The sequence below is a fragment of the Geotrypetes seraphini genome, chromosome 1 (assembly GCF_902459505.1).
Source record: "Geotrypetes seraphini chromosome 1, aGeoSer1.1, whole genome shotgun sequence".
NCBI classification, from domain to species: Eukaryota; Metazoa; Chordata; class Amphibia; order Gymnophiona; family Dermophiidae; genus Geotrypetes; species Geotrypetes seraphini.
The window spans coordinates 427,405,668-427,429,158 of record NC_047084.1 but is presented as its reverse complement, the minus strand read 5'-3'; the positions used below and the strand labels follow the sequence as shown (position 1 = coordinate 427,429,158).

The 23,491-nt window shown below is 42.8% G+C and overlaps 1 protein-coding gene across 3 annotated transcripts in view; it reads right to left on the bottom strand.

Moving 5' to 3' along the window:
* The window catches only part of TTC39B (tetratricopeptide repeat domain 39B), a 210,305-nt gene that overhangs the window by 168,211 nt on the left and 18,603 nt on the right, over positions 1-23,491 (bottom strand). For all 3 annotated transcript variants that reach the window (XR_004536836.1, XM_033919149.1, XM_033919158.1), the window contains exon 2: positions 9,654-9,688. Coding sequence is in view for 2 of the 3 variants with exons in the window: in XM_033919149.1 (XP_033775040.1) it covers positions 9,654-9,688 (35 nt within the window). In the remaining variant the exon portion in view is untranslated. The remainder of the gene's footprint in view (positions 1-9,653; positions 9,689-23,491) is intronic.

Genomic DNA, 23,491 nt, shown 5'->3' with positions numbered 1-23,491 from the left:
TACATGCAATGCAACACCACAGAAACAGTGACACGTGTTCCCTAATAATGTGCAAAATATAAAGACAGTAGATGAAAAAACTGAAGAGGAAAGGAAAAAGAGATGCCAAGACCATGGGAGGGAGGGAAAGGAAAGGAGATACCAGACCATGGAGGGGAAGGGAGAAATGTCAGGGCATATGGGGTGGGGGGGGGGGGGGAAGGAGTCAAATGCCAGACCAGGGGAAAGGAAGGAAGGAGGGAGGGAGAGAAAGGAAGGAATGGATATGTCAGATAATGGAGGGGGAAGGTGGAAGGAGAGGAGAGAGATGCAAGAGCATGGGGGAGTGAGAGAAATTAAGGAGACAAATGCCAGACCAGAGGGAAAGGAAGGTGAGGAGGTGCAAGAGCAAGGAGGAAAAAGAAGAGATAGAGAGGGGAGAGATGCCAGGGCATGGGGGGGAGGGAAGGGAAAGAGACAGAGATGCCAGACCATGGGGTGGAGTGGGAAGGAAGGAAGGAGAAGAGAGAGGTGCCAGAGCATAGGGGAGAGGGTGGAGACAAAAAAAAATGGAGGGGGTGAAGCTGAAATGAATCATGTACAAAGGAGAGAAACGGCACAGGATATACAGTTTATTGAAGGGACATAGAAAGAGGGAAGATGCCATATGGAAGAGAGAGAGGGTGGACACTGAATGGAAAGGACAGAGAGGGTGGACAGTGGATGGAAAGGGTAGAGAGAGAGAGGGAAAAAGCTGGGTGGAAGGGGCAAAGAGAGTGCAGATATTGCATGGAAGGGAGAAAGGACAAACGCTGAATAGAAAGAAGAGAGCGAAGAGAAGATGTTTAAAAAATGACAAAAAGTAGAAAGAAATTTTTTGTTGCTTTACGTAGAATCAAGTAGTGTTGTAACTGTATTGATAAAAGTCTGGAAATGGAAATAAGGCAATTTTGGGGGGACTAAACCCCTTTCCTACGGTCAAGACAGGATACCATAACAGCAGTATACTGTACTGTCTTGAAGAAAGATCTGGCCTCTGAAAGCTAATTGAAAAATGGATTAGTCCAATAAAATGGTATTTTCTTATTTCTTGTTATTTGTTTTATTTCTGTTTGTTAATTTGTAAGTGGTGATTGTCATGTATCAGTTTTATTCTTACATACCGCCAAAGCCATAGAGGCGTTTTACAACAAGAGGTGCTGGACAATCAGAGAAATAGTCACAATATAGAGTCGTCAGATTCTACTGCTTACTTTACAAGGCTATCAACGGAGAAAGTCCAATCTACTGGAATAATCGACTAAATCAATCCTCCTCAACCAGACACAGAAGAACCCATTCACTATTCTCTTACCCATCATCCAAAAATGTCAAACGAAAAAAACTTTATGACAACCTAATAGCCTCCAAAGCAGCTAAGCTGGACAGACAAATCACCACTCTGTTAACTACAACCACAGACTACAAAACCTTCAAGAAAGATATTAAAACTATACTCTTCAAAAAACACATAAAACCTATCCAGCACAACCAATCCCAACCCAACATCCAGCATTCTCTATACCAGTGATGGCTAACCTTTTTGAGCCCGAGTGCCCAAACTGCCGCACAAAACCAAAGAATTTCCTCAAAGTGCCAGCACGTCAATTACTTAATAACAAGATTTTAGTATCTAAAAACTCTTTATAAAGTTGCCTGAACTATGTAAAATCATTTTTAAAGGTTGGAATCTTTGTATTGTTAGAGAATCAATTTGATTCACATTCCTTTGGTTTTCATTTCAATTTATTGGCAATTTATAATGTTTTAATGATTTCATTCAATTTAATGAATTTAGGAAGAATTTGATTCAGTTACACAATATATTTTAAATGTATTATTCACATAACATGTCAAATGTATCCTGAGTAAAAAAAAAGATAAACTTCTTAAAACTGTTAACTGTGTCAAGACTCGGTGTGCATTCCCAAAGAGTCTATACATGTTTTTTTGTAAAATTTACAATCAAATTAGAAAATAGTTAAATCATTACATTTCTAATAATATGATGTAAAGAAAACAAAAGAGCTTTCAATTAAACCAACCATTTTTATTGGAAATTCCAGATTGGAATACAACAGGGCCATGTAAAGTCCCTTTTTTAAATAACATCTTTAAATAATATTTAAATAACTTAGAAAGTGTCTTAACAGCAAACTGAAAACACTGCTTCATGTAAACATATGCATTGGGCATGCTCTGAAAAAAATTAATGTGATTTTTGTTGTTGCATGCATGCTGATAACTTGGCAATCCTTGGCTCATAGTGCGTTAATTTCAGAGCAACACATGCAGCACTCATGTCATCCGTTAATCTGTTTCTAGCATCAGATTTTATATGATTCAAAGCCGAAAACAGCTGCTCACATGCATAGGATGACCCAAACAAAGTAAGAAGAGCAATCCCAAGTGCTTTCATGGACTTAAAATTGTCTGGCAGAGAATTCCACGCTTTTAGGATTTCATTTTCAGAACTGCTAGCAGTGATTTCATTTGTCACCCTTTCACACTCAATACGCAGGTCATTGAATTTACTTTTCCAGATAGAGCTTTCTTGAAATTCCAGTAGCTCCATTTCCAAATTTTTAATATCCAACCACTGTAAGCAGGAAAGATCAAGATCTTCAAATGTGGACTTTTCTGGGGAAGTTATAAATGAAAGGGTTGTCTTCATCTTACGGAACTGAGAAAATCTTTTACTAAAATTCTCCTTTGCTTCGGCTACAATGGTGGAATATGCTTTGTGGATTTCCTGGTGTTTTTTATGACTGTCCACAAATGTTGTAGAATTATCCAAATGTATTTTTAGGTTGGGAAAATATTTTAGCTGTCCACTCTCAAGGTCTTTTTCAAAAACATGCAATTTTCTCTCAAAAGCTTTGATGTCACTAAACATGCTTTCTGTTGTTTTTCCCATGCCTTGTAATTTTTTGTTTAGTACATTAAAGTGGTTAGTAAAATCTGTAAAGAACATGAGGTTGGTAAGCCAGGCCATGTTGGTGAGTTGAGGACAGTCTTCCCCCTTTTCGTTCATAAATAGCCTAACTTCTTCCAAGCAGGCCACAAATCTCTCTAACACTCGTCCTCTGCTCAGCCACCGGACATTATTGTACATCAGTAAAGTGTTATATTGTGCCTGAACTTCATCAAGAAGGGCTTGAAATTGTCGAAAATTAAGAGCACGCGCCATGATGAAGTTCACCATTTTTGTTACATCTTTGAGGAAATCGTCAAGTTTTTTGCTGCTTTCTTTGGCGCAGAGAGCCTCTTGATGTATTATGCAGTGAAATTGAATCAGTGGATGTTTTGCTTCCTTAGCAAAGAAATGAATGAATCCTGATGTTGTCCCCACCATGCTAGGTGCTCCATCGCTAGTAATTGAAACCACTTTTTCTGGACTTATGTCTAGTGATGAAAAAGCCTCCATCACAGCATTGTGGATATCTATCCCTTGTGTTCTTCCAGACAAAGACAGCAGTTTTACCAGCTCTTCTCTCATGATGTCACCAGTAGCATAACGCAAAATGAGCGCTAGTCTTGCATGGTTAGTAATATCTGTACTTTCATCCAAGCACATGGAGTAGAAGGGTGCTTTTTGTAAGTCGCAAGTAAGCTGTTGACTAACACCAGCAGCCATTCGCAGAACCCTATCTTTTGCAGTATTTCTGCTTTGCGGCATCTCAGAGATGCGCTGCACAATTTTATCCTTGTTTTGGAAATCATGGAAGAGTGAATTACTCCCAGCCAAAATTGCCTTTTTGATAAAATCTCCATCAGAGAGGGGCTTACCATGTTTTGCCATGCACAGTGAAATTTGAAAGCCGGCAACTGTAAGATGATTAGTTTTTGAAAGATAGTTGCTAAAACTAAGAGACTGGGAGTGATATTTCTTTAATTTTCCTACAAGGAACTCTTTTCTTTGAGCTAAACCAAGTTCAGCAACACTGTTATGGTTGGTCTCAAAGTGACGTTTGACACTTGATGTGCGAGACACAACACTTTCATTACACATAATACACAATGCTTTCCCACTGCGTTCAATCACTCCATATGTACTCTGTCCAGGCCTCTTGGAATGGTCTTCCACTATCTGTTATTGCTTTTTTTGCTGTACTCATTTTCTTTGTTCAAGACTTCAAGTCTACAAAAAGATAAAATTTGTATAATAAAAAAAATCTAATGAAGTGCTGTATACAAATCCGTCCCCATAAAAAAATATGTGATTGGGGAATTTTACTAATTGTAGACATCCGTTTTGGTCAAAAAATATACTGTCCGGGTGAAAAACGGACTTGTGCAACCTGAGTGTATGGGAAAAGGACTTTTATTTTTCATTATTGGAGCCTTTGTTATTTTATTATGATGTTTACAAAAGCACTGTGAAGGGCCACATATACACTTTACTGTTTTTTGCTATATTGAGTTTTCCATAAGGTACAGCGCAAAGGATTAGTGTGTTGGTTGTTCACAGAGAGCCCAGCCCTCCTCTCAGCTTACTGAACTTCTCTATGCAATCATCATAAGCAGCTTTTTTATTTCCTCAAATTTAGCATGTCCCCCATGGAAGATACAGAGGTTTTTACAGAGGAGCACATTATTAGACACATTAACTTCCCCCCATATCCTCACCTCTCTAGCATGAGAGCACTAGGAACTGTTCCTGATTACAGATGTCACATGTGGAGTCACACTACAGCCTCACTGAGTTCCTGTGACAGACTCAGTGTGAAGCTTCTCTTCCTCCCCCCACTTCCCCCTCACACACTGCCTGGCTCATAGGATACTAAGGGGAAGACAGGCAGGCTAAACATCCACTCACAGGACTGCAGCCAGCACAGGAGGATGGGCTGCGGCCCACCGGGACAATGCCCGGTCCTCCCAATGGCCAGTCCGGCCCTGTTGCCAGGTGAGCTGCAAAGCAGACACCGGCACACTCACCTCCCGCCGCACCGCATATCTTAATTTCGGACTAGAGAGTTGCGCGGGGACAGAAATCCCACCCGTCCCCGCCAAAGTCTCACCCGTCCCCACCCGTCCCCGTGAGAAATCCCACCCATCCCCGCGAGGAATGTCCTCCGTCCCCACCCGTCCCCGTGAGGAATGTCCTCCTTCCCCACTCGTCCCCGTGAGGAATCCCCTCCGTCCCCGCCCGTCCCTATAAACTTCAGAAATAGTTATTTCATTTAATTATGCTACTGAATTAAAGGCTCTGGTAGAAACCCATTTACAAATAAGCAAAAAGACTTTATTAATTTGGAAATATTAATTGGGAAGAATACACACTTTGTAAACGGGTTTCTACCAGAGCCTCTTTTGTTTATAAATTTTTATCAACACAACTAATATACTACTTTATCCTGAAGCAAAAAAAAAAGAAAAAAAGAAATAGAATTCTTTTCCTACCTTTGTTGCCTGGTTTCTGCTTTCCTCATGTTCTCATTCAGTTCCTTCCATCCACTGTCTCTTTTCCTTCTCCCCCCCCAATCTTCCCCATGTCCTGTCAGCGTCCTTCTCCCCTCTCTGTCTTCCCCATGGCCTTTCAGCATCCTTCTCCACCCCCCCGTCTTCCCCATGACCTTTCAGCGTCCTTCTCCACCCCACCCCCATCTTCCCCATGTCCTGTCAGCGTCCTTCTCCCCCTTCTGTCTTCCACAAATGCTTTCAGTGTCCTTCCCCCCCCCACCCCATCTTCCCCATGGCCTTTTAGCGTCCTTCTTCACCCCTTCGTCTTCCCCAGTGCTTTCAGCGTCCTTCTCCCCCCTCCTTCTCTCCCGCCCCGGGTGCAGCACAGCCGGCCAGGTCCCCTTACCTTTGTGGCGCTTCCAGGACCGACAACAGCCCCGGTCTGACAAATCTCCCTGCCCTTAACCGCGAATCTAAATTTCCTTCTTACAGATGCTGTAAGAAGGTAATTTAGATTCGCGGTTAAGGGCAGGGAGGTTTGTCAGACCGGGGCTGTTGTCGGTCTGTCGGTCGCGGAAGCGCCACAAAAGTAAGGGGACCTGGCCGGCTGTGCTGCACACGGGGCGGGGCGGACCGCCCCCTCCCTTGGTAGCCACTCGAGCCGCGAGGCTACTCCTCCTTACCTACCCTGCCTGCAGCACAGAGCCGAACGGAAGTCTTCCCGACGTCAGCGCTGACGTCGGAGTGAGGGAGGGCTTTGTTTAAGCCCTCCCTCCCCTCCGAAGTCAGCGCTGAAGTCGGGAAGACTTCCGTTCGGCTCTGTGCTGCAAGCAGAGCAGGTAGGGAGAAAAGCCGCGCGACTTAGTACATCCAGCCCAGCAGGAACCCCGCGACCCTCGGAGGCGTCCCCACGGTATCCCCGCGACCCGTGCAGCTCTCTATGGTTCGCCATCGCTGCTCTATACCCTTAGTACTCTCTAATATTCTATTTACCAAACATTATCTAAAACCCCATAATTCACCCTATTCTTATCTCCTAAAGACTTCTATTTCCTGCTGGTAACCTTAAATGTTTTATCTCATCGCTTATTCTATTACTTCAAATTTGGAATGTAATTCATGTTTTTAGTTTGGATGTAATCCTCCTTGAACCGCAAGGTAATGGCGGAATAGAAATCACTAATGTAATGTAATGTCAGATACGTGCATACAGAATAGAAGTATAAACTATAGAATTTTTAGGTTACAAATCGACTGAACAATTTCGTTTTTACTGATTTTCTAAAACTAAAATAGGATGAAGAATGAATGATAATGTTACCCAGCCAATCGTTCCATTTACCTGCCTGGAAAGTCTTACCTCGAGCTTTGAAAATGGGGCTGGCAACAGGAGCTGAGCACAAACTTATAGGAGGAGCCACATCCTCCCTCCAGAAAGGGAGAAGGGCCAGTGATGGAGCTTATCCAGTAGTGACACTGAGCTACGCATTACAGCAGACGAGGAGCTTACCAGGTGCTGAAAAACAACCTGAAGCCGCATAACTGTAGCTGAAGTAATCACTCACTACTTGAAAGAACAGACTGGGCCTCCTCTCCCTTGAGAAGAGAAGACAGAGGGGACATGATCGAAACATTCAAGATATTGAAGGGAACTGACTTAGTAGAGAAAGAGAGACTGTTCACCCTCTCCAAGGTGAAGAGAACGAGAGGGCACTCGCTCAAGTTAGAAGGGAAAAGATTCCATACAAGCGTAAGGAAGTTTTTCTTTACCCAGAAAGTGGTAGAAACCTGGAATGCTCTTCCGGAGGCTGTTATAGGGGAAAATACCCTTCAGGGATTCAATATAAGGTTGGATAAGTTCCTACTAGAACAGAACATACACAAGTAAGGCTAGACTCTAATAGGGCATTGGTCTTTGACCTAAGGGCCACTGTGTGAGTGGACTGCTGGGCATGATGAACCACTGGTCAGACTCAGCAGCGGCAATTCTTATGATAAGGTGAGCAATACAGGGGAATACTAATCCTGATATAGAACTGGCTAGCCTACAGCCGAGATAACTCTTGAGAACTCAACCATCAATAAACAGCTGTGGCCTATAAATGTCTAGGCACCTCACTGCCCCTGCAAGGGAAGGGCCCTCCACCCCTACCCAAGGACAGGGGTCCTGGAGACACGCAGAGGAGTAAAAAAGATCTGTGAAATCAAGACAAATCCCATCTCCCCAAAAAGAAGGAAATGTAGCCAACCTCAAGCTAGGTCAGCACTTGAGATCCAGTCAGCTCCCCACCACCGGGGCTTGATGCCAATAGAGATAGAAAGTAAATCCCAGGACTGTCCAAGGAGAGGCAAAAGCAGAAACTTGCCAAAGGAACACCAGAACTCTTGAGGAGAGTAACTCTGGAACAGGCCACAGATTAGCAGAACCACTACCCAGAAGGGACAGAGTACAGTGAAGAACCCCCTACACAATACAGAGAGTCTGAATGTATTTGAGTAACATGGCGGAAAAACAGACATTAGTGACCCAGGCACACTGCCTCCAGAGAAAGCAGACAGGAACGAGGGGAAACCCATAAACTGTGCCTTCCCAAGGAGCCCTCCGCTCTTCAGACTCCAACTGGCCACTGAAAAGTTCTCAGCCCAAGCAAGAAAATGATGTGGAGCCATGAAACCTACAAGTTATTCCACACTCTTCTTGACACTTTTCGTTTCATTTCATATCATTGAAACGACAATCGTGGAATAACTTGTAAATTTCATGCCTCCACATCATTCTCTTCTTGGTCAAGCTGAAAACTTTTCAGCCACCTCTCGCACTTTAATCAGCTAAAACTTAAACTCAGAAGCTCTATATTCAGATATACAGTGAATACACAAAATACCAGATAGCTATGGCATTACCACAGGAGAAGAGGAGGGGAAGAAGAGGACAAAATTGACCGAAAACCTGAAGCAAGCAGTGAGGGTGGACAGGAGACCAGAAGGAATGGGAAGCAAGAGGACAGCAGCAACACAGAAGAGAGAAAAAAATGGTGGTAGACAGAAATAGAGTAATGGAAGAAGTAGGGGAGCAATTAACAGCTAGGAAATAAGAACATAAGAATAGCCTTACTGGGTCAGACCAATGGTCCATCAAGCCCAGTAGCCCGTTCTCACAGTGGCCAATCCAAGTCACTAGTACCTGGCAAAAACCCAAAGAGTAGCAACATTCCATGCTACCGATCCAGGGCAAGCAGAGGCTTCCCCCATGTCTTTCTCAATAAGAGACTAAAGACTTTTCCTCCACGAAATTGTCCAAACCTTTCTTAAAACCAGCTACGCTATCCGTTCTTACGACAACCTCTGACAATGCGTTCCAGAGCTTTACTATTCTCCGAGTGAAAAAATATTTCCTCCTATTGGTTTTAAAAGTATTTCCCTGTAACTTCATTGAGTGTCAACTGCAACAGAAAGGATACAGGCCTGGCACAGTGATGGCATAGACTGGATTTTGACTCATTTCTGTGTCTGGGGGCATATTCTGTAGCAGAAAGTAAAATTTTTGGCACTTGCAGCGTCACTTCATTACAGCAGAAACTCTAGATATACCCTTCATTATTCTTATCTTTAAAAGTCAACAGCAATTTACTCTATTACCACAGTACCAGCTTAAAGAGGAGTAGGTGAGGAGTGGCCTAGTGGTAGAGCTGCTGCCTCTGCACCCAGAGGTTAAGGTATCGAATCCCAGGGCTGCACTTCGTGACCCTGGGAAAGTCCCAAGTACAAAATAAGTACCTGTATATAGGTAAACTGCTTTGAGTGTGGTTGTTTTGTTTCTTTCTTTTTAATATCATTAAGGAGTCAACAAGAGAAAAGGAATAACACAATTAACAAATGTACAAACTAGACAAAATACAACAGGTACTAGCAGCATCATATGTGATACATGTAAGACAGAGCAAGAGGAGGAACCCGGCTCCTCCTGCCAAGAACAAGCCGGCTAATGAGCATGGTTGTATAACTACAAAAAGGTGGTATACAAGTCCCAATCCCTTTCCCCCTTTTCAGAGGATCGGTATAAGGATACAGGGTAAAAGGAAGTAGATTTGTGTAATTATAAATAAATGAATGGAACTCAAAAGAAACTAGTACATTTTAAGTGACAATGGGCAACAGCAAGATAAAAAGTTTAACGTGGGCTCTGTATGACCATTATCAAAAGGAAAGACCATGGAGAAAACAGCACTTACACTGGGATGCATTCCAAGGCATCTTCAAATTGGTCCTGCATGGAAAACACAAACAAGAATTAGTTTCTCAAACAAAAATCATTGCATTATTGATCATTGCATCAAACTGAGGTATAAGAGAACAAATAATATTTGTGGTGAGGTGGCATGTTACAGAACCATGGAGTTGCATACAATTGTAATTATAAAATCAGATATGAAAATATGTGAAAGTGTTACCAAACCATAGTTATGTTACTACTCAACAGCGATAAAGCTCAATCAGGCTTCCAAGAAGCCCCAGTTCACTGAATTCAATGTCTAAGTCCCATAGAACCTTGCATAGATTCTTCACTTTGGGCCCAACACATACTAAGAAAATTCAAGATGATACTTCAGGCAATAAAGTGGTGCTCCATAATACCAGATTAGATTAGATAATAAGTCTTTACTGATAAATGTTTCTTCAAATCAAACAGTGTATATGCTAACAAACTCAAGTTACTAATTCACAATACAGTACATTCCCCTGAAATTCACGGGGGTTCCATTCCAGGAACACCCACGAATTTCAAAAAACTGCAAATGCGGTTTTGCGTCTGTCAAAAGGCAAGAGAGGGCAGCTGGGGCGCCGGCAGGTGCATAAAATCATTTGCAGTATGCTCCGACAGCCTCTTCCTGTTACTAAAGTCAGGCTACACCAATCAGGAGCTGCTTTGACACGCAGCTCCTGATTGGTGTAGCCTGACTTTAGTACAGAAAGAGGTGGTCAGTGCATACCGCTAATTACTCAGTCCGCGAATTTGCAGGGAACACTGTATACAAAAAACAAAGTAAGACAGTAGTCTTCATTAATTTTTAAGCTGGGGCCACTTCGGATTCTAATGAGCTGAAGGAGAGCCACCAAATTTCTTCAAATGCAGGTTCACAGTACTGCTGACCAGTGTATGTCAATGAGATCCTTCTTTCCAGCTTCATTTGGGGGTATTCTTAAGGTTGTGAGCATTTCCAAATGCATTTTTATTTTGTTTAATGAGAAATGCCTTGTCCTTCTAGCATGCAACTGTTCCCCCTATCGTTTTTCCCCTTTTGTCCTAAGCCTGGGTAAAGAGGCAGAGTAGAAGAAACCCCCCCCCCCCCAGAAAACAATGGGGGCCACCCTAGAGGTCTCCAGGGGCTGCCATTGGCCTCCGGACCTTGCACTATAGAACACTGGGCTAAGGGATAGATTGTTTCTTCTAGACACCTTGGGGACATCTTCTGTTTCTTCTCTTGGATTCTGGATTCCCCCTGGTCTTTTACCAGGTTCTCCAACTCTCAAGGACACTTTTTTGGTATCTGCTGCTCACAATACTTAAATATGTCATTTGCACTCTTATTTATATATTTATTAAATTTGTTTTCTATCCCATCCTCCCCAAAGAGCTCTTTAGTAACTCCAGATTCCTGCATCAAAGCATTCTTTGGGTAGGTACTAGGTATCTCCTTTTCTCATTTCCCATCCCGCTGAACTCCTCAGAATTATTACTTCACTGGTATGCAACCCTGGAAGTGGAGGAGTTGAGGAAGGACCAAAATCCCTAAGGTTGCTGGATCAGTGACCACTAGGAGGCATAAGCTAGTGGTGGCTGGTAATTTTCTTCTGAGGGACACAAAGGCTTCCATCTGCACACATGATGTCTCAGGAAGGATGTTGTCTGCCTAGTGCCAAAATCCAAGATGTTACAGAAAGCTTGCCGAGACTTATTAAGCCTAATGCACGAATCTCATGCACGAATACAGGATGTCCAGGGCGGTTCTTGGAGAAACCTCCCAGGAAAGAGACTTGGGAGTTATGATCGACAAGTCAATGAAGCCGTCTGCGCAATGTGCAGCAGCGGCAATAAGGGCGAACAGAATGCTAGGAATGATAAAGAAGGGGATCACAAACAGATCGGAGAAGGTTATCATGGCGCTGTACCGGGCCATGGTGCACCCTCACCTGGAGTATTGCATCCAGCACTGGTCGCCGTACATGAAGAAGGACCCGGTACAACTCGAAAGGGTCCAGAGAAGAGCGACTAAGATGATTAAGGGACTGGAGGAGTTGCCGTATAGTGAAAGATTAGAGAAACTGGGCCTTTTCTCCCTCTCGAACAGAGGAGATTGAGAGAGGACATGATCGAAACATTCAAAGTACTGAAGGGAATACTTAGTAAATAAGGACAAGTTGTTCACCCTCTTTAAGGTAGGGAGAACGAGAGGACACTCTCTAAAATTGAAAGGAGATAGATTCCGTACGAATGTAAGGAAGTTCTTCTTCACCCAGAGAGTGGTAGAAAACTGGAATGCTCTTCCGGAGTCTATCATAGGGGAAAACACCCTCCTGGGATTCAAGACAAAGTTAGTCAAGTTCCTGCTGAACCGAAACGTACGCAGGTAGGGCTAGTCTCAGTTAGGGCACTGGTCTTTGACCAGAGGGCCGCTACGTGAGCGGACTGCTGGGCACGATGGACCACTGGTCTGACCCAGCAGCAGCAATTCTTATGTTCTAATGACTATTATCCAATGTTGCTCATTAATATTGGCACTAAAAATATTGCTAGGTAACCCTCTGAAAGTATCAAAAGTGACTTTTGTGGCTCTAATAGAGAAGCAGTCAGGTGAATAAGTGGTATTCTTGTTGATCCTCCCTGTTGAGGTTAAAGGCCAAGGCAGAGAAGTTCACATCCTGGAGACGAATACACAGATGGTATCATTGAGAGCATTTCGGCTTCCTGGATCGTAGGATGATTTTCCAAGGGCTACTGAGCAGGGATGGTATATGCATCTCTCAAGGAAGGGAAGAAGTGTCTTCAGTAGCAAACTAGCTAACCTACTGAAGAGGCCTTTAAACTAGAATCATAGGGGCAGGGTGATCAAAGCCCTCTGGTGAGTATAAGTGAATCACTAAATACCTCAAAACAAATAGGAAAAGAGGGCAATGCCAGGAAAACAGTATATATTAATGCTTGAAGAATAGGAAACATGGTTCTGGATCTAGAGGCTTTGATGGAAGAGGCTGATTTGGATTTAGTGGTGATCACAGAGATAAGAGTTCATGGAGAACCATGACTGGGATATAGTTATACCGGGCAATAATCTGTTCAGGAAAGACAGGGTAGGAAGAAAAGGAAGGGGGAGTAGTGTTATATGTTAAAGTTCATTTTAAAGTCATACAATTGCAAGACCTACAGGGTAAGGAAGAGGTACTTGGAACAATCTGAAAAGAGGGATAGAAAATGTATTTACATTGGTGATATACAGGCCTCTTTCACAAACTGAAGTAGGCAGAGATTTAATAGTAGACATTCAGAATACAGCTGTAAAAGGAGAAGCATTACTAATATGTGATTTCAACATGCCAGATATTGATTGGGATATCCCTATTGTGATGCCCTCCAGAAGTAGAGAGCCTGGATTTTCTACAAGGAGAATTGTTCTAGCCCTTGGTAATAGAACCCACACAGGATGAGGCCATACTGGACTTAGTGCTTGCAAATGGGGAAAGTGTTTCTCATGTTACAGTGGTTGATCATCTGGCATAAAGTGATCACCGTATGGTGATCACACCGCATGGTGTGTTTTAATATTAAGACAGGTGTACGGGGCTCATTCAAAAGTAAAGGTTCTAGACTTTTAAAAAACTAACTTTGTTCAGATGGGGGATTACGTCAAGGAATTCTTGTCTGGATGGAACATCTGGAAGAAGTAGGAAAACAGTGAAACTGAAAGGAGCTATTAACATGGAAACTTGATGGCAGATAAAGGCCAAATGGCCCATCTAGTCTGCCCATCCGCAGTAACCATTATCTCTTTCTCTCTCCAAGAGATCCTACATGCCTATCCCAGGCTCCTTTGATATGAAGCTAGTCTTCTTAATGTGTCATTTATATTCAGCAAACACAATGGGCAAAGAGAAAACCTCAAAAGAAAAACAAGGGAAACGGAACCCCAAGAGAAGCTGGAAAGATTCAAAAAGGAGACCACTCTGTGAAGAATGGATGAATAGACACCGGTTGTACATCACCCTAGATAAGACCCAGCTGATGGTGCTAAGTGGTCCTAGAGCAGGCGTAGGCAATTCCTGTCCTGGATAGCCGGAGCCAGGTCAGGTTTTCAGGATATCCACAATAAATATGCATGAGATAGATTTGCATCTCAAGGAGGCAGTTCATGCAAATCCACCTGGCACCAGCTCTCAAGGACCGGAATTGTCTATCCCTGTCCTAGAGGATTGGGCTACTCAGATGTTGTCTAGCTGAGGACATATCAGATTACAGTGGTATATTATGTGCATAGTTTGGGGGTGATCTTTGATTCCTTGCTTTCAGTGAAATCATAGATAAAGGATGTTGTACATTCTGCATTTTTAAAGTTGTATTTGTTGCAAATACTGTGGGATCACCTGCCCATAGTCAATTTTTGAACTGTATTGCAGGGCTTGGTTACTTTGTGGTTAGATTACTGCAACTAATCATACTTAGGGTTGCTAAAAATGAAAGCATTACAGACCATTTGGAATGTGGCAGCCCATCTGCTTCAGGGGTAATTAATTTTTTATCAAATTTCAGCTTGTTTGGCTACATTGTGTTGGCTTTCAGTAGCCTAGAGCAGTGTTTTTCAACCGCTGTTCAGCGGCACACTAGTGTGCCGCGAGATGTTGCCTGGTGTGCCGTACGGTCAGGGCCGCACCACCAGTCTAGGGAGAGGGGCGGTCCGCCCCACGTGGACAGGAGAGAGCTGGACGGGGGACCCGCGGAGTTCAATACATCTCGAGCCGCGAGGCTCGTCTTCTGTTCCTGCCTGCCCTGCAGCTAACATATAGCCAATCGCAAACGTTCCCCGATGTCAGCGCTGACGTCGGAGGGAGGGCTTAAGCAAAGCCTGCCCTCCGACGTCAGCGCTGACGTCTGAGAATACTTCCGTTCGGCTATTTGTGCGCGGCAGGGCAGGCAGGAAGCAGAAGACAAGCCTCGCGGCTTGAGCTTCGTTTGGCTGAGAAAGTTGCAAAGATGGGCTGGGAGGCAAACACGGAACACAAAAGGGGGGAGGGAGTGCGTTTTGGACACAAGGCATGAACTTGGGAGAGAGGAAGGGAGGGAAAGAGATGCTGAGGTGGGGGAGGGAATGGGTTTTTGGACACAGAAGGCATGGACTTGGGAGAGAGGGAGGGAAAGAGATGCTGAGGTGGGGGAGGGAATGCGTTTTTGGACACAGAAGAAATGGACTTGGGAGAGAGGAAGGGAGGGAAAGAGATGCTGAGGTGGGGGAGGGAATGCGTTTTTGGACACAGAAGAAATGGACTTGGGAGAGAGGAAGGGAGGGAAAGAGATGCTGAGGTGGGGGAGGGAATGAGTGTTTGGACACAGAAGGCATGGACTTTGGAGAGAGGAAGGGAGGGAAAGAGATGGTTGTGTACACGGGAAATAGAAGAAAGGAGAATTTTTGGTCATAGGGAGGGAGTGAGGTACAGATAGTGGCATACCAGGGTGGGGGGGGCGGTCTGCCCCACCCTCCAGTGTTGTCCCTAGGCTGGCAAACTGCGTCTCTTTAGCCACTTGAGTGCCACCGCCGCCAACGGTGTTGTTGGCGGTGGCACCATTATAAAATACTTTCTTTGTGTTTATTTGATTCCTATTCAAGAGAATTACTTTATATATAGTCAATATAGGCACAGAGTTAAATTTTTTAACATTTTCTAATGGTGGTGTGCCTCATGATTTTTTTCATGAAACAAGTGTGCCTTTGCCCAAAAAAGGTTGAAAAACACTGGCCTAGAGGGTGAAATTCAAAATCCTAACTTTGATTTGCCAGGTACTAACTGGTGAAACTCTGCAGTATACAATCCCAGTGTTAAGAAATGTATAGACCAACACAAATCGCTAAGATCAAAGATTATTTGGCAGAAACGCATGCTTTTTCAGCAACTGGTAGAATAAAACATATTGCCACAGAAATTAAGAAAGATTGAGTGTGTCAATTTAAAAAATACATAAATAAAACCTGTTGTAGCAGACTTTATTTTTTTTAAATTATTTATTGATTTTTAATCAAAAACAGTGTCATACAAATGAAAGAACAAAAGATATTACACATATTACACTATTATCTATACAGGTAACATAAATATCATTAAATAATTTCATTTTCTTGCAATACAAATAAAGAATAAAGTTACCCAAATATCACTATCAATATTTATTCCCCTTCCTCCAACCCCCCACCCCCCTGGATTTGTAAAGATAAATAAACCAAAGAAAAGAAGAGATATGATGAAAATACATTATTATGTTTTTACAAATTTAGTCAATGGGCTCCAAATTTTATTAAATACCTCACCTACATTCTGTGTTAATTCATTCGTATCTGTATGTAGTACACACATTCTCCCACCAAAATGTATAATTAATTCTATCATGGTTTTTCCAATTACTTGTAATCAATTGGATGGCTATACCTGTTAGGATTACATTACATTACATTACATTAGGGATTTCTATTCCGCCATTACCTTGCGGTTCAAGGCGGCTTACAAAAGATTTATAAACGGGGTTACAATGTAGGAATCGAAGATACATTAGAGTGGTAGATAGGTAATTTCGAGGTAAGGATAAATACAGTTTACAGGAAATTGTGTACATGGAGGTAAAATTAGGTGAAGTTAGGGCTGATTTAGGAGTTTCTTAAAAAGTATTGTTTTTATTTCTTTTCTGAATGTCTTGTAGTCTGATGTGGTCATCAGTAGGTTGGAGATTCGGGTATCCATTTTTGCGGCTTGAGTGACTAGGAGGCCATCGTGAAGCTTTGATCTTTTTACTTCATTGATCGGAGGAGGTATGAATGGGGAGTGCGCTTTTCTGTGTCTGAGTGTGGATGCTTGGTTGAGGCGGTTATTCAGGTAAGAAGGACTGTCTCCATTTAGGGATTTAAATAGCATACAGTAGAATTTGAATTGTATTCTTCCTTGGATTGGTAGCCAATATGAGTTGATGTAAGCTTCTGTGATGTGGTCAAATTTTCTTAATGAGAAGATGAGTCTCAAGGCTGTGTTTTGGATTGTTTGAAGTTGTTTGATCATAGTAGCAGGGCATGGGAGGAAAAGGATGTTGCAATAGTCTAGCAGTCCTAGGATTAAAGATTGTACTATAAGCTGGAATTGATTTCTTTCAAAAAATTTCCGGACTTGTCTCAGATTTCTCATGATTGTAAAGGATTTCTGGATTGTATTATTTATTTGTGGTGGCATGGTACAGCTTCTGTCTAAGGTCATCCCTAGTAGTTTTATGGTGGTTTGGATGGGATAGTTGATTGAGTTGAGTTCTAAATTTGTTGAGGTTTGGATTTTGTCATTTTCAAATAGGATGAATTTGGTTTTGTCTGGGTTGAGTTTAAGTTTGTGATCTTTCATCCAGATCATAACTGTATTAAGTATTCGGTGTAGGATGTTTGGCATGGTGGGTTTAGGCTGATCGTAAGGTATGAGGATGGTAATGTCGTCCGCGTAGCTATAGGTGGTTATACCTAGATTGTTCAGATGTGTTCCGAGAGAGGCAGTGTATAGGTTGAAGAGGGTGGGGGACAGTGGGGAACCCTGTGGTACTCCACAGGGGTTTGCCCAAGGTTCTGATTTTACGTTGTTTGATTTTACGCTGTAGGTTCTGGATTTTAGGAAGCCTTCAAACCAAGCGTATACTTTATCAGAGACACCTATTGCGTCCAAGATTTGCAGAAGGATATTGTGATCAACTAGGTCAAAGGCTGCGGTCAGGTCTAATTGTATAAGGAGCATTTTTTTCCCTGTGCTGAGGTGTTGTCCGATTGTGTCCATAAGGGAGGCTAGGAGAGTTTCTGTGCTGAAATTGGATCTGAAGCCAGATTGCGTGGGGTGGAGTATGTTATGGTCATCCAGATAATTAGTGAGTTGTTTGGCCACTAGGCCCTTCTGTAAGTTTGACGTATAGCGGTATTGAGGCAATAGGTCTGAAGTTGGAGGGTTGGTCTGGTGGTCCTTTTGGATCTTTTTGGATTGGAGTGATGATGATTTTGCTGAGTACAGTGGGGAAAATGCCATCCGTGAGCGTGGATTGAATCCATTGTAGAAGTAGTGTTCGGAATTTTACACTGGAGGTGGTAAGGAGGTAAGAAGGGCAGTGGTTGTAGTCACAGGAGGCGTGGCTGTATTTTTTGTAGAGGTTATTGAACTCGGGCCATTGTATGTTGGTGAATTGAGACCAAGTTCTGTCTGCTGCGGTTGAATCTTTTTCTGTGGGGTGAATTGTGATTATGCTTAGGTGGGATGGGGTAGAATCGAGGGTGGCTCTGGCATTGGTAATTTTGTTCTTGAAGTGATCAGCTAGGAGGGTAGCTGATGGGGGTGGGGTATTGTTTGTGGTTGTGTAGGGTTTGGTGTCTGTCAGATCTTTTAAGATTTGGAAAAGTTTTTTGGTGTCTTGGGTTTCTGTGCCTATAAGATTTGAGTAATGAGTTTTCCTTTTGTCTTTTAGTAGTCGTTTGTATTGTTTGATGATGTTTTTCCAAGCAGTTTTTGTTTGTTCTAGGTTTGTTTTTCTCCATTTTCTTTCTAATCTTCTACATTGTCTCTTGAGTTGGAGCAGTTCATTGTCAAACCATGGGTCTAATCTTCTGCTGGTTCTGGTTTTGGTTTGTAGTGGGGCTAATTCATCAAGGATGTTGGTGGACATATGTTTCCAGTGAGAGATGAAGTTTTTTGGGTCTTGGTCTTGGAGTGATTCATCTACTTTTGACCAGAAGGTGGTTGGTTCGATATATTTGCGTGAGGTGTATGTTCTTTTTATGTTAGATTGAGGTGTGGTTTTGGTCTTGTTCCAATTGATTTTGAAGTTGTAAGTGAAGTGGTCTGACCAAAGCGATGGGGACCAGGTACCTTTGGGGGTTTGAATTGCTGGGGTGGATCGTTGGTGCGTCATGAATGCTGCAATGTCCAGTTGATGACCTTTTCATGTGTGGTTTGTGGGTTTAGGATTTGGAAGGACAGGGCATTGAGGAAGGATAGACAGTTTTTTGCTGGTGTGGAAGTTGGGTCATCTAGGTGAAGATTTAGGTCTCCTAGGATAAGGTTGTATTCCGCAGTTAAGGAGTTTTGGTAAATGAAGTTTTCAAATTCCGGTCTCGCTGTGGTCCAGTTGCCTGGTGTTATATAGCAGAGCATGCAGTTTAATGAGTTATTTAGAGTAGTGCTTGTGAGATGGCAGGCGAGAAAGTCCATTTGTGGGGTGGACGTTTTTTCTAGTATGTTTAGGGTAAGGGAGTCCTTGGTTATTATTGCTAGACCTCCTCCTCTTTTTTTTTCTCTGCAGGTCACTGATATTTTGTACCCCTGAGGGCATACCTCGGTTATTCTAGGGTCTGTGTCTGAGGTTAGCCAGGTTTCTGTGAGGAAGAGACAGTCTAGGTTTTCTGTTGTTATCCAGTTTTTTATATGGTCCGTTTTGGGTCCTATGGCTCTGATGTTTACATATGCACAGTTTATGGAAGCGATGTCTGTTTGCTGACTGTGTTCCGTTTCAGGGTAGATGAGAGTTTTGGGATGATGTTGGGGTTTGGTTTTGTGGTGTGCAGGTCTTCTACTCCATGTTATGGTGATAGGGTATTGAGTGCTTGGGTGGTGGTTCGAGTTTCCTGTTGTGAGGGGTCTCCTGTTGAGGTTCTGGATGTTGGTTGCATAGGAACTTGCGGGAAAAGTGGGTAGGTTGTTTGCTCTTACTTTCCAACTGGTAATGAGGAGGATTATCAGTAGGGTGGCATGAGTGTGTGCTTTCTGGGATAACTTCATTTTGGTGATTGGGGATGTGGTCTTGTGCTGGTTCAGGGTGCTGGCAAGGGGTGATTGTGCTCCCTGTTGTGTGGAAAATAGGTCTTGTAGTTGGACCTTTCTGGCTATGGGAGGCGGGACTAGTCTCCTTTGCGGCTCGAGGTCGCTGTATTGTGTTGAGACCATTCCTAAAGTCAGAGGATGATGATTTTGCGGTCACTTCTTGGTCGCTTCGCAAAGGCGCTCGCTAAGGCGCCTTTGACGTACGAGCGCCTTCGACGGCGCGCCGAACGGCTGTGCGCCGTTGCCGCTGAGTCTTTTAACTGGCTCAGCGGTGGAACGTGGGGGAAAGGGGCGGAGTGCGCTCCCACGCTTCCTTTCCTCTGCTCGGTCCAGGTGCGGCTGCCGGGGCCGGTGAGTAAATAGACAACTCTTATATTTATCTAGAGTGGGTTTCACATGTAAAATTGTTCCACAAATTATAGCCTCATATGACATGATATGAATCTAGTACTAAATTTATTTGTCCCAATTGACTTCCAATATATTAATATAAATGGACAAAAATACAACAGATGATCCAAAGGCCCTATAACAGTATGACAATGCCAGCATCTATTAGACTTAGAACTATCTATTTTATTTAATCGAACTGGGGTCCAGAAAATCCTATGTAACAAAAATAACCATGTTTGTCTCATAGATGCTGACGCTGCACATTTCAATCAAGTCCAAATTCGTGGCCAACGAGACACAGAAATATACTGTTTTGTCTCCAAGACTATTTTTTGGCTTTTTATTCAAAAATCAATTTGTATCACTAAGCAGCCTGATGACCTACTAAATCAGTTTGGTAGCAAAGGATTTGCAGGCTAAAATATGTTTGTGAGATTTTAAAATTCCAAATGACTGTTGCAATTGTGAAAAATCAAGCAGATTTCCATTAGACATAACGTCATCTAATGTCCGAATACCTGCCTGAATCCAATTCTTCCAAGCAATCCCAGCACCGCCTATTTGAATCTTGGAGTTTAACCATAAGGACTGCAAAGTAGACTTTATTACGGGAACATCTGTTAACTTATCAATAAATGTAATTGTTTTCCATGTGTCCAATAAAATCACATTATCCTTAGCGTACCTAGGTATTTTAATACTGAATATATGAGACAGTCTCATTGGGGACATGATTTTCCACTCAAGATATAGCCAGTCTGGGTAATGTTCTAGGAGCTCAGGGAGGATCCAATACATACCTTGACGCATTATAAAGGCTTGATGATACCTATAAAAATTGGGAAAATTTACCCCACCCTCCGCAATTGGTTTTTGTAGAGATACCAAAGCAATTCTTGCTTTCTTCCAGACTTTTTAATAATAATGTAAGGCTTTGTTGTGGCGAGATTCAATTACTAACCTCTACATGACTATAAATATTTATAGGCTGCCAGTACTACTAAGGGGAAGCGCGTTTTCATAAAGAGAAAGGGGATGGAATTTCATATGCCACTTTTCTTTGGTTACAATCAAAGTCGTTTTCATATAGTATACAGGCACTTATTTAGTACCTGAGGCAATGAAAGGTTAAGTGACTTGCCCAGAGTCACAAGGAGATGCAGTAGGAATTGAACCCAGGTTCCCAGGTTAGTCCACCAACTACTGGGCTAAGGCTCCACACCTACCCATTTAGGTAGGTGTTAAGGTGTTTGATAGTTGCTTTATTCACAATTACTCTTAAAATGAGATACTGAATTTCAATTTATTGTACCCACTCTATTGAAAATCAGAGCATTTAGGAAAAGTACTACATATTTTTCAAAGATATGCATGTTTATTATGCAAGACTCCCATTATTATGCATATTATTTATTAAGTCCAATATGCTATATTTCTAGTCAATTTGTTTTTACATTCCTTTAAGAGCAGTACCTTTATTATACATGTATATTATTTGTTTCAATTTTTAATCATTGATGCCACAATTGTGGTCGATTAAGATTTTATACTAAATTTATTATATGTTATGCCACTAATTTAAATTTACATGTGTTATGATTTTAATCATATTATGTATTGCATGTGGTATTTTAATTTTGTATGGATGTTATGTTTTTATTTATGATTTCTAGTTGCTGCCCCTAAATCAACATGCAATAGGCGAAATATGGCTATTTTGATAAAAGTATAAGCTACCTCATCTGTTGTGATCATTTTTTTCCTTCACTGCTATGATCTGTGGATCAAACCTGCCTCTTTCTGTGTTGGTGCCTATTTTTCAGCAAGATGAGCTGATTCTGGCCCTATATGCCTCAAACAAAGAGCCCCAAGGAAAAAAGCTTGATACTTAAAAGTCACAAAAGAAACTAGAGGGCTTGCCAGGGGAATTGTATACCAAAAGCAAAAACATTCAAATCTTACAATATTTAGATAATTTAAATAATTGAATGGTGAAGGAGAGCCCTCAGTGTGTGGTTGTAAACTCTAAAGAGCAGCTCAAAAGCACAGTTACTTACCGTAACAGGTGTTATCCAGGGACAGCAGGCAGATATTCTTGACTGATGGGTGACGGCACCGACGGAGCCCCGGTACGGACACTTTTAGAGTGATTGCACTCTAAGAACTTGGAAAGTTCTGGATACCGCACCGCGCATGCGCGAGTGCCTTCCCGCCCGACCCCGGCGCGCGGTCCCTCAGTTAGTATAAGCCAGCTAAGAAGCCAACCCGGGGAGGTGGGTGGGACGCAAGAATATCTGCCTGCTGTCCCTGGATAACACCTGTTACGGTAAGTAACTGTGCTTTATCCCAGGACAAGCAGGCAGCTATTCTTGACTGATGGGTGACCTCCAAGCTAACAAAAGGAGGGATGGTGGGAAGGTTGGCCATTAGGAAAACAAATTTTGCAAAACAGATTGGCCGAAGTGACCATCCCGTCTGGAGAATGTATCCAGACAATAATGTGATGTAAAAGTGTGAACTGAGGACCAAGTAGCAGCTTTGCAGATTTCCTCAATAGGCGTGGAGCGGAGGAAAGCTACAGATGCTGCCATAGCTCTAACTCTATGGGCCGTGACAGAACCTTCCAGTGCCAGTCCGGATTGAGAGTAGCAGAATGAAATGCACGCTGCGAGCCAATTAGATAGCGTACGTTTAGAAACAGGGCGTCCCAACTTATTAGGATCAAAAGATAAGAAAAGTTGGGGCGAAGATCTGTGGGGTTTAGTACGGTCTAAATAGTAAGCTAAAGCCCTCTTACAGTCCAAAGTATGAAGAGCCTGTTCACCAGAGTGAGTGTGAGGTCTTGGAAAGAAAACAGGCAGTACAATAGATTGGTTGAGATGGAATTCAGAGACAACCTTTGGGAGAAACTTTGGATGTGTACGCATAACCACCTTATCGTGATGAAAGACTGTAAAAGGTGGGTCAGAAACCAGTGCATGGAGCTCACTGACCCTCCTGGCAGAGGTGATAGCGATGAGGAAAAGTACCTTCCAAGTGAGAAACTTGAAAGCGGCAGTAGCTAAGGGTTCAAAAGGAGGCTTCATCAAAGCAGAGAGAACCACATTAAGATCCCAGACCACAGGAGGAGCTTTTAGAGGTGGTTTCACATTAAAAAGACCTCGCATGAATCTAGAGACTAGGGGATGAGCTGAAAGGAGTTTTCCCTGGATGGGCTCATGAAATGCAGCAATAGCACTGAGATGGACTCTGATGGAGGTAGTTTTGAGACCAGAGTTAGACAAAGAAAGTAGATAGTCCAAAAGGGTCTCCACTGCAAGGGACGTGGGATCATGATGATGAAGAAGACACCAGGATGAAAACCGTGTCCACTTCTGATGGTAACATTGCAGAGTGGCTGGTTTCCTGGAAGCATCCAGAATAGAACGAACGGGCTGAGATAGAAGAGAATCCTGTGAAGTCAGCCCGAGAGATACCAAGCTGTCAGGTGCAGAGACTGGAGGTTGGGATGTAGAAGAGTCTCCTGTTGTTGCGTAAGCAGAGAAGGAAACAGTGGAAGCAGAAAAGGTTCCCTGGAACTGAGTTGAAG